This window comes from Pleurodeles waltl, chromosome 11, assembly GCF_031143425.1.
Source record: "Pleurodeles waltl isolate 20211129_DDA chromosome 11, aPleWal1.hap1.20221129, whole genome shotgun sequence".
In the NCBI taxonomy this organism is placed as follows: domain Eukaryota; kingdom Metazoa; phylum Chordata; class Amphibia; order Caudata; family Salamandridae; genus Pleurodeles; species Pleurodeles waltl.
The window spans coordinates 37,499,225-37,514,429 of NC_090450.1; the positions used below are offsets into that span (position 1 = coordinate 37,499,225).

The following is a 15,205-nucleotide window of genomic DNA, read 5'->3' on the forward strand; positions in this document are numbered from 1 at the left end:
AAGAGAAAACTCAAAATGCCAAAACTTCGCATCCAGGTACCCACACCGCGAATCACAAGGCAATGCTCTATGGATGAATTGGTCAGGGATATTTGCGTACGCTTTTCCCCCTCTCCCTCTCCTTCCATATCTAGTAAACAAGTTGAGTCAAAACCAACTCAAACTCATACTGATAGCACCCACATGGGCAAGACAACCTTGGTATACAACTCTACTAGACCTTTCACTAGTACCGCATGTCAAACTACCCAACAGGCCAGACCTGTTAACACAACACAAACAACAGATCAGACATCCAAACCCAGCATCATTGAATCTGGCAATTTGGCTCCTGAAATCCTAGAATTCGGACACTTGGACCTCACACAAGAATGCATGGAGGTCATAAAACAAGCTAGAAAACCTTCCACTAGACACTGCTATGCATCTAAGTGGAAAAGATTTGTTTACTACTGCCATGCCAATCAAATACAACCAGTACATGCCTCTACTAAAGACATAGTAGGATACTTACTACATTTGCAAAAAGCAAATCTCGCTTTTTCATCTATAAAAATACACCTCGCAGCTATATCTGCTTACCTACAAACTACTCATTCATCGTCTCTATTTAGAATACCAGTTATTAAAGCATTCATGGAAGGGCTAAAAAGAATTATACCACCAAGAACACCACCAGTTCCTTCATGGAACCTTAACATCGTCTTAACAAGACTCATGGGTCCCCCTTTCGAACCCATGCATTCCTGTGAAATGCAATATCTAACCTGGAAGGTCGCATTTCTCATTGCAATCACATCCCTCAGAAGAGTAAGTGAAATACAGGCATTTACCATACAAGAACCATTTATTCAAATACACAACAATAAAATAGTTCTAAGAACAAATCCAAAATTTCTGCCAAAAGTAATCTCACCATTCCATTTAAATCAAACGGTAGAATTGCCAGTGTTCTTCCCACAACCAAATTCTGTGGCTGAAAGGGCACTACATACATTAGACATCAAAAGAGCACTAATGTATTACATTGACAGAACAAAGCTAATCAGGAAAACAAAACAACTGTTCATAGCTTTTCAAAAACCACACATAGGAAATCCAATCTCTAAACAAGGCATTGCTAGATGGATAGTCAGATGCATTCAAACATGCTATCTTAAAGCCAAAAGAGAATTGCCTATTACACCAAAGGCACACTCAACCAGAAAGAAAGGTGCTACAATGGCCTTTCTAGGAAACATTCCTATGAGCGAAATATGTAAGGCTGCAACCTGGTCTACGCCTCATACGTTTACTAAACACTACTGTGTAGACGTACTAAATGCACAACAAGCTACAGTGGGCCAAGCTGTACTAAGAACATTATTCCAAACTACTTCAACTCCTACAGGCTAAACCACCGCTTTTAGGGGAGGTAACTGCTTTATAGTCTATGCCAAACATGTGTATCTGCAGCAACATATGCCATCGAACTGAAAATGTCACTTACCCAGTGTACATCTGTTCGTGGCATTAGTCGCTGCAGATTCACATGTACCCTCCCCGGGAAGCCTGTAGCCGTTTAGAAGTAGATCATAAACCTTAAACATCTGAACATTTGTAAATAATTATTAGAAACTCTTATCATACATACATATTCACTCCATTGCATGGGCACTATTTATACCAAACAACTCCATCCTCACCCTCTGCGGGGAAAACAATCTAAGACGGAGTCGACGCCCATGCGCAATGGAGCCAAAGAGGGAGGAGTCCTTCGGTCCCGTGACCAAAAAGACTTCTTCGAAGAAAAACAACTTGTAATACTCCGAGCCCAACACCAGGCAGCGGACTGTGCCAAACATGTGAATCTGCAGCGACTAATGCCACGAACAGATGTACACTGGGTAAGTGACATTTTCAGTACAGGTTAGGGAAAGAACACTGGTGCTGGGGCCTGGTTAGCAGGCCTCAGCACACTTTCAAATCAAAACTTAGCATCAGCAAAGGCAAAAAGTCAGGGGGTAACCATGCCAAGGAGGCATTTCCTTACAAATACCTATACCCCTTCATAACCTTTTCTGATCTTCCTAACTTGTTTAAAAGAAAGCTATCTACACAGTTGCCTATAAAGCTTGTGTGTAATCGTTGAAGATATACAAAAGCTGATCTACACTGCACAAAATGCAAATCTTTAACTACAGGGATAATCATTTCTCTTCATGTAAATAGTACAAAAAACATAAGTGTAAAGTGCTCGGTTCGTAAAACCAGCCCGTTTCATTGGAATCGGAAAATGCCAATTTACGATGTACGTTGATGACGCAAAATCTTGTCAATAAAAACCTATTCTCTGTTTGTGACCATTGTGATGTATGGTTAAATACCTGGCTGAATGAGTAAGACGTTATGGGCAGACACTTTCATTCCTCTGTCCCACATATCCAGATCAAGGATATTTATTTCGATTCCTTTTTACTGATACCAACTATCGCTTAAGGACCAACAATACAGTTGCTCTTGATTGATTCTTTTAACTTGTTCCTAATGTAATTTAACTTTGAGATAGTGCCTTCCCCATCCAGGGCCATAGCACTTGTCATTTGTCTACACTACCCCTTCTTGCCTTACATCTGCAAAAAATACATCATTCAAAATGTAACTCTAAAAGTTTGCACTGTTCGCCTACACTAATCAAATCTGCAAGTTATTTTAATTCCTTAGTGACATTGTGAATCATTCAACCACATGAATGGCACAGCATCAGCAACTTCTGAGATTTGAATCTGCCCCCAAAACATATTGTGTGGAATATATATAGAGTTTAAAGTAGGTAGTCTTGTCCCCAAATTGTCTGAAACATGATATACTGCAAATCACTGCAATGTGTCTGGATCTGCATGGTCTCTTGGTTTGGACTACCATGATCCATTAAGAAATTGGGTTAAAGTGGCACAGGTACCTTTTAATCATGCTGAACCCAACTAAACTGTCCTAAAACTTAGTATCATTTTTAGTAGTCCCGTTTTTGTAGATCTGTGACCAGTAAATATCTACTTCTCTACTTAACCAGGTCCAGTCAACCAAAGCTGCTCCTCCACGACCCCTGGATGCTGCCAGAATAGCAGGAATGAATACTGGTCCTGATTTCACACCATCATTCGCTAACCTTCCCCGCCAGCCAATGAGCAATCGTGGACCAGTAAGTTAATGTGTCTTTGCCATTGCTCTATACGATGTTGATTTCTGCTGTGATGTTTCAAACGAACTAAGCCCAAATCTAGCCTTATTTAGTCTTGTGTTTTGGCTGTATGGAATCTATCTTGTTTGGCATACTAGTCTGACCATCATTTTCAGTGTATGAAATGGATTTTGTAGAAAGTTAGAGCGAAGAACACTTCAGTAATTTGCATCTGTCTACATGAAGATAGAGGGGAAATGAGTTGATGGAAATACCCGAGTAGGGATCCCTCTCCTCTGGCTTATAAAACTCGAAAGGGAGCCTCCCCTTGTTTTAAAACAAAAAAAAATAAAAATCTATTAAGGATCCTCAGCAGGCAAGGACTGTCGAAGGGTGATGAGAATTGAAAGTACCTAATAAAACATGAACTCGTATTGGATAAATGCCATACTGGTTTTATGGGAGAGCTGGGGTCTAGGGTTGATATAATTGTCCTGTACAAATATATTTAAAAAAAATAAACGTTGGAGGGTATGTTTCATAGGTAATGGTGATCCTGATACTTTCATATTGTAGCTGGGAGCTAGAGTTAAAAGCTAATATTGTATACTTTTTAATTACCTTTATTGCTGGAATTGGATTATGCTGTTGGTCTGTGATGGACTAGTTTTAAGGTCTACCCTAGGAAATTACCAGAGTGCTGCTAATAGATCTGCTCGGGCTTAAGCCAGTGCAGAAGACTTAAGTAAACATTTGTCTCGAGAGTCCCCATTATCAGTTAGGCTTATGTATTTATAAGTGTGCAAAATTGCAAAATGACTTAGTAAGTGTTGTCACTATGAAGGTGGTTAACTGCCAGATCAACATGAGCCCAAAAAGCTGGCTGAGAGTCATGTTTTCCATGACAAGCTTGTACATGAAACTAATCTGCAGATCACATTCTGCAACACTGGACACTTCACTTTGAAATCAACATTTACTCTTGTACACTTAGTTTTTGATGGCTTATGTGATTTGTTTTCTGCATATGGATAAGGGCCTTGGGTTTATCAGTTTCATGTGTTTTTGTAAATGGTTTCCCTTGAGATGAACGCAAGTAGGAGCTTGATTGGCCATAACCATTGTTTTTCTTGCATAGCTCACGCTGAATTGAATGTACTACCCAAATGTGTTGGGTAAGGAAATGAGACACAGGAGTTAGTTTGCTTAACCGTGTAATATTTCGGTCAAGTGTTAAAGCTTCCATTGGAATTTAGAGCTTTGTGGTTGTCAGCGTCAGAATCCTACCTCTTCTCTATACAGGCACCTTATTTTCTTGTAGAAACCCTTGTTTCTTCAAAAGCACAATTTCTTCTGCTTTTTTCTTTTGATTAGAGGAGACATTTAATTAGTGAAGGTCATCCTCCGCCTCATGATGACAGCCTTTTTGTGCCATCGTGTCTGGGCCACTGATGCTCTGTGATGGAAATGAGGAACTGAAGAGGCGACCATGACCCTTAATTCCGTTCCAGCCAGGGGAAGCTGTAGTTGACTGTTAAAGTATTGAAATATTTGTGTAATATAAAGGCATTTTTCTATACACAAGTTAACCCATTATTTTCACAGCCCCCCAGCATGGGTGCCCGAAGATCTCAGCAAGGTCAGAGGAAGGACTTACGAAAGATTATTGCTGCAGTTTCTCTGGGTGAAGATGTGAAGTTGAATAAGGCAGAAAAAGCTTGGAAACCAGCCGTTAAGAGCAAGAAGACCACTGATGAAGAAGACCCTGAGAATATCAAAACTCAAGTAAGAATGGAAGCTGTTTGGATTGCCGCTTGCATGTTTAAAGTTGCACAAGTACCGCAAGTTAGTGAGGCGTAGCTAGAATTTGTGAATCTTGCGTATGTATCATATGGGCACCAAGCTCTGGTGTGGGGGAACGCAGTAACTTTCTCAGTGATAAACAAATGTACACCCATTATGATTGACAGATACTGTCGGCCTATTCTGTCTTAGGTTTTATTTTATTTACTGCATTGTTGGCTATTAAGACCTCTTGAAGCAAATGTCAATTTTGATTTTTCATGTGTGCTAGGTTGCCGTCCTTTACATTAGTTCCTTTGTAAAAATTCAGGCAGTAGTTTAGGGTAGCATTTACCAGTTTGGCTGTTTCCACTGCCTTTATAAGTCTGTGTAATGTTCCTGATTGTTAAAGAAACAGCCCAAGCGGCATGATTTTTCCTAATGACATCACAAACTCCTGACATTTGTTAAATGTAGGAAAGTGCCCTCTTTCTTGGCATGGTTACCCCCATTTTCTGCCTGTTGCTAGTGTGTGGCTGTTCACTGGGATCCTGCTAACCTGCACCCCAGTGATTATGCTCTCTCCCTTCTAACTTGGTAACTTAGATATCTTTTCACCCCACATTTGGCATACTGGTGCCCCAGTGTAAGTCCCAAGTATTTGGTACCCAGAGCATTGGGGTACCAGGAGATCCCTATGGGCTGCTTCATGTATTATGCCACACATAGGGAGCCTATGCAGTGTTCTGCAGGTCTGCCATTGCAGCCTGCGTGAAAAGGGTGCATGCACCCTTTTTTACTACAGGTCACTGCACCAGGTCACTGTTAATCACCCCTGTGGCAGGCCCTCTCAGCCCAGAGGGAAAGGTGCAGGCGCCGGAGTGTGAGGGCACCCCTGCACTAGGTGAGGTGCACCCACAAACTTTGTTCCACTTTCCAGGACTTCATGAGTGCGAATATCCCAGTTTACGTGCGTACTGGACATAGGTCGCTACCTGTGCCCAGCTACATAATGGTAACTCCGAACCTAGGCATGTTTGGTATCAAACATGTCGGAATCGACCCCAATACACTGTTGCAAGTATTGGAAGTATGATTCCATGCAGTCTGGGGGCTCCTTAGAGGACCCCCAGCATTGATCCTACCAGACGTCATGGGTTTTCTGAGCAGCCCAATCTTCTGCCACCCCTCAGACAGGTTTCAGCCCTCCTGCTGCTTGAACAGCTCAAGCCCAGGAAGGCAGAACAAAGGACTTCCTTTGGGGGTAAGGGGAGAATAGGTGTTACATGGCTTTGGAAATAGGTGTTAAATGGCTTAGGAGGGGTAGCCTCCCCAAGCTACTAGTAGCTTGCTCAGGTGTGAAACTGGACAGTGGAAAGGGGAGTGACCACCCTATCCACCACCTTCCCAGGGGTGGTGCTCCGCTACTCCAGAGGATACATGGGTTGTGCCATCTCATAATCCAAGGTTGGCAGGGAACTCTGGGGGGGGCATCTGATTGGCCAGGCCGGCAGGTGACAAACCCTGACGTGGTCACCTGGCTAGGTGACCAAGCCCACTCTTGGGGCAATTTAGGGTCTTCCTCTGGGGTGGGTCCTCCGAATCGGCTTGCAAGATTCCAGCAGGATTCCTCTGCAATCTCGTCTTCTACTTCCGGTCTTGAACTGCGACTGGGTCCTTTAGGACCTGACAATTTGTCTCCAAGAAGAACTCTTCTGCAACATTGTTTCCAGGGCTTCTGCCAGCAACTGCAACATTACCACCGTCTGTGTATCCACTGAGGGCAGCGTGTCTTCAGCCTGCAAGATAAGAAAGGAGTCTCCCTTGGATTGAAGGAGTCCCTCCCCTCCCCTCCATCTGCAGGCACCTGCTGCAACGACAACCGGCTGAGTGGATCTTCCCTCCTCTGAGTTGGGTGGAGCCTGCATCACGGGTAGCGGTCTGGAATGGTCCCCTTGGTCCTGTCTACCAGCTGTCTGACTTCAGTGGAGATAAGCCCTTGCCTTCCCACGCAAGGCAGTAACCCTGTGCACTGCATCCTTTGTAGCTGCCAAGGATTGTTGGCATCTCTTACAAGGGAACCTCAGGCTACGTGCAGTTCCAGCCCCCAGCACTCCTTACTGCGACGCACAGCTCTCCAGCGTTGTTCTCCTGCAGCGTGGGACCCTTCTTTGTGCTGCATGGGCTTCTCCAACTTCTATGTCCTAGTCCTGTGCTGCCTCTGCTCCTGTGGGGCCCTCTGTGTCCTCCTGGGTTGAGTCCTCCTGGGCTTTGCTGGGCCCTGACATCACCACTTTCCGTCAACCGCAATATTTCCTTTGCCGAGGCTTGTTGATGGAATTCCTGCATTGACATCCGACTGCAATCCTTCTTCCAGCGTGGGACATAGTATGCATCCTTCAGAAACTCTACTCCGGCTCCAGGGCTGTAGTGCTCACCGTTTTTATCACAGTCGACCAACTCCTGCATCTACGGGTGGGTAGTAGCTCCTACTGCTCCTTGACTCCACTGTGACTTTTGGACTTGGTCCCTTCTCCCCACAGGTCTTCCTTTCCCGGAATCCACTGCTGGTTTTTTTGTGGTCTTGTCTGGGTGTCTTCTCTTCTTTTCCTTCCTTTTGGGTGGTTTGGGGGAAAATCCAGTGATTTACTCCTGCTTTCCTTGTTGCTGGGGGGTACTGTGTTCCTTACCTTAGGGTCACTATTGTTGTTGCTAAATGCACTGTTCTCTAACAATGTCTATGCCTTTTACTGTATAATTAGGGTATTACTTACCTACTATTGGAGGGTTGCCTCTCTAGTATTTTGTGGTATTGTGTGACCAAAAATAAAATACCTTTATTTTTGTGCAACAGTGTTTTCATTCATGTGTATAAGTGCCGTGTGACTACATTGATTTCGCATGAGGTTTGCATGTCTCCTATATAAGCCTTAGCTGCTCATCCACAGCTACCATAAGATAGCCTGGCTTCTATAAACGTCACTAGGGGATACCTGGACTGGATATGAGATGTAAGTACTTTAGGTATCCACCACACCAGCTTCCTATCTGTACTAGAAATGCAATTTAGACTTCCACTTTGTCAAATATTCATGAAGTCCACAAGTTGCCATATATTCTATTTAAAGAAAGGTAGGCAAGTTTTTAATAACTAACATTAGGTTTGTGTCTGTGCAGCACCCTAGACTGTTTTGTCAAAGGTGTGCCTTTTTCCCTGTCAAACTGGATCATGAAATAATGCACAACACAAATGTAGCATGGTTTCAAGCTTCAAAACTAAAGTAAGAGGTAAATAACTGGTTTCTTAGTTGCTGAGGGGCATGGTGTAAAAAAGTGGCTGCTGATAAATAAATTCCTAATTTTGTTTTATTGACAGGAACTCTTCCGTAGGGTGCGCAGTATTCTGAACAAGTTGACTCCCCAGATGTTCCAGCAGTTGATGAAGCAGGTTACTGACCTTCCCATCGACACAGAGGAGCGACTGAAGGGGGTCATTGATCTGATATTTGAGAAGGCCATTTCTGAGCCAAACTTCTCTGTTGCCTACGCCAACATGTGCCGTTGCCTGATGAGTGTAAGTTTTGGTCCCTTCACTCAGAATTAGCCGGTGTACTCATAATTTATAGTAATACGTTCCAAGTGTGCTTCATTTAGTTCTGTGCTGCAAATTAAATACATTTCGTACTGTGTATGTGGGAGGCTATTTGCCTAATTTGTCATCCAGTTAGGGTTATACCAAGGACAATGTTTAGAACAGTCTACACTCTCAATTGTCTGTTATCGCACACATTGAACATAGAAATAGAGGTTGTTAAACGTGGTTTGCTTATATTCACTTAAGGCACACACACACACACACACACACACCCCTACATCTTTGATCAGTTTTCGGCATTCTTATTACAATGTGAAACAGCTATATATGCTCTAGGGGTGTGGGAACAAATGTACCACTTCTGAAGCCCGGGAGCTGGTTGGAAAATGTTAATTTGAGTGGGTTGGAACTTGAGCCTATTTCTCATTGCCTCCTCAAAACACACGAAACACCACTTGTAGCTGATAAAGCTACCTAAAATCTGTATTTTTTTCATCACCAATTCCTACCTATTAAAAAAAAAAACATGGTGGGATGCTTTTTTTTCTAGCTGAAAGTGCCCACAACAGACAAGCCTGCAGTGACGGTAAACTTTCGCAAGCTGTTGCTGAACCGTTGCCAGAAGGAATTTGAGAAGGACAAAGATGATGCAGAGGTGTTCGAGAAGAAGCAGAAGGAAATGGATGCAGCTGCCACGGTATCTTTTTTATTTATTTATTTTTTACGCAAGACATTTAGAACACATTATTGATGGTTGAAGCATAACAGCTGATTGGACGGAGAGGTGTAGATTACAGTGTTCATTGCTTGATAATTTTCAGTCCGTGCGAATTGTAGTCCTACCAATGCAGTGAAATTAACTTTTTTTTGTGTGTAGATTCGTGCTCAGTTGTTACCTGTTAATCGCTCAGAAGAGTAGTGCATAGTTTATCGACTTTAATATTTATAAACCAGCAGTCTGGAAAGAGTACTGCAAAGTAAAATGGAGAGTTCCTCATGCCGGATGGAAGTATTTGTGTAATTGCTTAAATGTAGCGCTCCCCCGTCAATTTCCCATGATACTGAATGTTGTAACTTGCACTCCTACATGACAAATTTTGCTAAATGTAGTCTTTCTTTCAAGTTGATTCCTTCCCCTCCTTAATACCGGGTTACAGCAGTGTTTTATCCACAGCATTAGGTTAGACTAAAAGACCATGAATGACTTCATTTTTTGTTTCAAAATGTTATGTTCGATGGCATATGTTGCTGCAGATACACATGTTTGGCACAGTCCGCTGCCTGGTGTTGGGCTCGGAGTATTACAAGTTGTTTTTCTTCGAAGAAGTATTTTTTGGTCACGGGACCGAAGGACTCCTCCCTCTTCGGCTCCATTGCGCATGGGCGTCGACTCCATCTTAGATTGTTTTTTTCCGCTGTCGGGTTCGGACGTATTCCTTTTCGCTCCGTGTTTCGGTTCGGAAAGTTAGTCAGAATCTCGGAAGAAAGCGTCGGTATTGTTCCGTTCGGTATCGGGATAGTTAGGTACATCGACACCGATCATCGGAAGACTTTGGGGTAGCTTCGATTCCCCCATCGGGGCCTGGTCGGCCCGACCGCGTGCGACATCGAAGCCGATGGAACGGACCCCGTTCCGTTTCTGCCCAAAATGTCACAGTAAGTATCCTTATACAGATCAGCACTTGGTCTGTAACTTGTGCTTGTCCCCCGAGCACAAGGAGGATACCTGTGAGGCCTGTCGAGCCTTCCGGTCCAGAAAAACACTCCGGGACCGAAGAGCCAGGCGTCTACAAATGGCGTCCACGCCGACAAAACAACGTTTCGACGACTAAGAGGAAACATTCTCGGTTCCGGACTCAGAATCCGGAGACTCCGACGTCGAACAACAGCAACAAACTGTGAGTAAGACGTCGAAAAGTAAAACCATCGAGAAAACGAAAGCCCAGGGGACGCCACTGCCAACAGGCCATGGCTCGACCCATAAAACAGGCGACCCGTCGAAGGCGCCGAAAAAGGGCACGCCCATAGCGAAGACACCCGACTCCGGTCGAGGGACCGCCATGGAGCAACCTCGGAGCCGAGATAGCTGCTCCGAGAGACAAAAACAAGATACCAGCACCGAAAAACATGGGCACCGAGAATCCATGCCGAAAGGAACAAAAATTCTGTCGGTGCCGAAACCGAAAAAAGATTCTCTCTCGGCGCCGAAAAATTCCACACCTTCATCCTACACAGAGGAACAAGGAATAAGTGGCCAGATGCACAGATTTGGACAAGAGCTCCAAAGTGTAGAATCATACTACACACAAAAGAGACTGTACATCCAGCAAGACACAGGGAAGATATCAACCCTTCCCCCAATAATGAGGAAAAGAAGGATCGGTCTCCTCAAGCGTGACGCACAACCACAAGCCAAAGTGGTTAAAAAAGTCACGCCTCCGCCCTCTCCACCACAACAGGCATCACCGGCACAAACACCGCCACAAATGCACTCACCAGCGCAAACTACCATAAGTCAAGATAATCAGGATCAAGACGCTTGGGACCTATACGACACCCCAGTGCCGGACAATGATCCAGATTCATACCCCACAAAGCCGTCACCGCCAGAGGACAGTACCTCATACTCACAACTGGTGGCTAGGGCTGCAGAATTCCACAATGTCCAACTGCATTCCGATCCTATAGAGGATGATTTTTTATTTAACACCCTCTCGGCTACACATAGCCAATATCAATGTCTCCCAATGCTACCAGGGATGTTACGGCACGCAAAACAAATTTTTGAAGAGCCCGTAAAATCAAGAGCCATCACCCCAAAGGTGGATAAAAAATACAAACCACCACCCACAGATCCAGTGTTTATTACTTCGCAGTTACCACCTGACTCCGTAGTAGTAGGGGCAGCTCGCAAAAGAGCAAATTCCCATACATCTGGCGACGCCCCACCTCCGGACAAAGAAAGCAGAAAATTTGATGCGGCAGGAAAAAGAGTAGCATCACAGGCAGCCAACCAGTGGCACATCGCAAATTCTCAAGCGCTGCTGGCCAGATATGACCGCGCTCACTGGGATGAGATGCAACTTCTCGTAGACCATCTTCCCCAAGAATACCAAAAAAGGGCGCAGCAAATAGTTGAAGAGGGACAAACGATCTCAAACAATCAAATCTGCTCTTCACTGGACGCAGCCGATACTGCAGCGAGAACAGTCAACACTGCTGTCACCATAAGGAGACACGCTTGGCTCCGCACTTCAGGCTTCAAACCTGAAATCCAGCAGGCTGTCCTTAATATGCCCTTCAACGAAAAACAACTTTTTGGGACTGAAGTGGACACAGCCATCGAAAAACTTAAAAAGGACACAGAGCAGAGGCTCTTTTAGAAAAACTCCATTTAGAGGGGGGTTTCGTGGCCAACCCACAGACAACACCAGCCAACAAACAAGAACCACACCATACCAGGGTTCCTTCCAAAGGGGAGGTTTCAGGGGATATAGAGGGGGTCAATTCCCAAGGAGTAGGGGAAGATTCCAGACTCCAAAAACACCTCCACCTAAACAGTGACTTTCAAGTCACGCAACCCCTTCACTCAACACCAGTGGGGGGAAGACTAAGCCAATTCTACCAATCTTGGCAACAGATTACAACAGACAATTGGGTATTAGCAATAATCCAACATGGCTATTGCATAGAATTCCACAAATTCCCACCAAACATCCCTCCCAAAACACGCAAAATGTCACCACAACATTTAGAACTTTTAGGACTAGAAGTTCAAGCACTACTGCAAAAGGATGCAATAGAGTTAGTACCAGTACAACAAAAAAACACAGGAGTTTACTCCCTGTACTTTCTAATTCCAAAAAAAGACAAAACATTAAGACCAATATTAGATCTCAGGACACTAAATACCTACATCATATCGGACCATTTTCACATGGTCACACTACAAGACATCATTCCACTGCTCAAACAGCAAGATTACATGACCACATTAGACCTAAAGGATGTGTACTTTCATATACCAATACACCCTTCTCACAGAAAGTACCTAAGGTTCGTATTCAAAGGAATACATTACCAATTCAAAGTGTTGCCATTCGGAATAACAACTGCACCAAGAGTGTTCACAAAATGTCTAGCAGTAGTAGCAGCACACATCAGGAGACAACAGATACATGTGTTCCCTTACCTAGACGATTGGCTAATCAAGACCAACACAGTAAAAAAATGCGCAAACGACACCACATGTGTCATACAAACCCTTCACAAACTGGGGTTTTCCATCAACTATACAAAATCACACCTAGAACCGTGTCAAACACAACAATATCTAGGAGCAACCATCAAGACATCAAAGGGAATTGCCACTCCAAGTCCACGAAGAGTGCAGGCATTCCACAAGGTAATAAGTGCTATGTTTCCAAACTAACAGATACAAGCAAAATTTGTGATAAAACTTCTAGGCATGATGTCATCATGCATAGCCATTGTCCCAAACGCAAGACTACACATGTGACCCTTACAACAGTGCCTAGCATCACAATTGGCACAGGCACAGGGTCAACTTCAAGATCTGGTGTTGGTAGACCGCCAAACATACAGCTCGCTTCTATGGTGGAACAGCAAAACTTTAAACAAAGGGCGGACATTTCAGGACCCAGTGCCTCAATACGTTATAACAACAGATGCTTCCATGACAGGGTGGGGAGCACACCTCAATCACCACAGCATTCAAGGACAATGGGATATACACCAAACAAAATTTCATATCAATTACCTAGAACTGTTAGCAGTATTTCTAGCGTTAAAAGCCTTTCAACCCATAATAACACACAAATACATTCTTGTCAAAACAGACAACATGACAACAATGTATTATTTAAACAAACAAGGAGGAACACACTCAACACAATTGTGCCTCCTAACACAAAAAATATGGCAGTGGGCGATTCACAACAACATTCGCCTAATAGCACAATTTATTCCAGGAATACAAAACCAACTAGCAGACAACCTTTCGCGAGACCACCAACAAGTCCACGAATGGGAAATTCACCCTCAAGTTCTAAACAAGTACTTTCAAATTTGGGGAACACCCCAGATAGATTTGTTCGCAACAAAAGAAAACTCAAAATGCCAAAACTTCGCATCCAGGTACCCACACCGCGAATCACAAGGCAATGCTCTATGGATGAGTTGGTCAGGGATATTTGCATACGCTTTTCCCCCTCTCCCTCTCCTTCCATATCTAGTAAACAAGTTGAGTCAAAACCAACTCAAACTCATACTGATAGCGCACCCACATGGGCAAGACAACCTTGGTATACAACTCTACTAGACCTTTCACTAGTACCGCATGTCAAACTACCCAACAGACCAGATCTGTTAACACAACACAAACAACAGATCAGGCATCCAAACCCAGCATCATTGAATCTGGCAATTTGGCTCCTGAAATCCTAGAATTCGGACACTTAGACCTCACGCAAGAATGCATGGAGGTCATAAAACAAGCTAGAAAATCTTCCACTAGACACTGCTATGCATCTAAGTGGAAAAGATTTGTTTACTACTGCCATACCAATCAAATACAACCATTACATGCCTCTACAAAAGACATAGTAGGATACTTACTACATTTGCAAAAAGCAAATCTCGCTTTTTCATCTATAAAAATACACCTCGCAGCAATATCTGCTTACCTACAAACTACTCATTCATCGTCTCTATTTAGAATACCAGTTATTGAAGCATTCATGGAAGGGCTAAAAAGAATTATACCACCAAGAACACCACCAGTTCCTTCATGGAATCTTAACATCGTCTTAACAAGACTCATGGGTCCACCTTTCGAACCCATGCATTCCTGTGAAATGCAATATCTAACCTGGAAAGTCGCATTTCTCATTGCAATCACATCCCTCAGAAGAGTAAGTGAAATACAGGCATTTACCATACAAGAACCATTTATTCAAATACACAACAATAAAATAGTTCTAAGAACAAATCCAAAATTTCTGCCAAAAGTAATCTCACCATTCCATTTAAATCAAACAGTAGAATTGCCAGTGTTCTTCCCACAACCAAATTCCGTGGCTGAAAGGGCACTACATACATTAGACATCAAAAGAGCACTAATGTACTACATTGACAGAACAAAGCTAATCAGGAAAACAAAACAACTGTTCATAGCTTTTCAAAAACCACACATAGGAAATCCAATCTCTAAACATGGCATTGCTAGATGGATAGTCAGATGTATTCAAACATGCTATCTTAAAGCCAAAAGAGAATTGCCTATTACACCAAAGGCACACTCAACCAGAAAGAAAGGTGCTACAATGGCCTTTCTAGGAAACATTCCTATGAGCGAAATATGTAAGGCTGCAACCTGGTCTACGCCTCATACGTTTACTAAACACTACTGTGTAGACGTACTAAATGCACAACAAGCTACAGTGGGCCAAGCTGTACTAAGAACATTATTCCAAACTACTTCAACTCCTACAGGCTAAACCACCGCTTTTAGGGGAGGTAACTGCTTTATAGTCTATGCCAAACATGTGTATCTGCAGCAACATATGCCATCGAACTGAAAATGTCACTTACGCAGTGTACATCTGTTCGTGGCATTAGTCGCTGCAGATTCACATGTACCCTCCCAC

The 15,205-nt window shown here is 43.5% G+C and overlaps 1 protein-coding gene and 1 non-coding gene across 9 annotated transcripts in view; both read left to right on the plus strand.

The window, feature by feature from the left end:
* The window catches only part of EIF4G1 (eukaryotic translation initiation factor 4 gamma 1), a 723,480-nt gene that overhangs the window by 435,437 nt on the left and 272,838 nt on the right, over positions 1 to 15,205 (plus strand). For all 8 annotated transcript variants that reach the window (XM_069212975.1, XM_069212971.1, XM_069212974.1 and 5 more), the window contains 4 exons: positions 3,053 to 3,181; positions 4,766 to 4,945; positions 8,319 to 8,516; positions 9,088 to 9,234. In XM_069212975.1, coding sequence (XP_069069076.1) covers positions 3,053 to 3,181; positions 4,766 to 4,945; positions 8,319 to 8,516; positions 9,088 to 9,234 — 654 coding nt within the window. The remainder of the gene's footprint in view (positions 1 to 3,052; positions 3,182 to 4,765; positions 4,946 to 8,318; positions 8,517 to 9,087; positions 9,235 to 15,205) is intronic.
* On the plus strand, positions 4,569 to 4,643 carry LOC138266777 (small nucleolar RNA SNORD66). Its single transcript, XR_011199698.1, has one exon. It is a non-coding gene; the product is annotated as a small nucleolar RNA SNORD66 (small nucleolar RNA).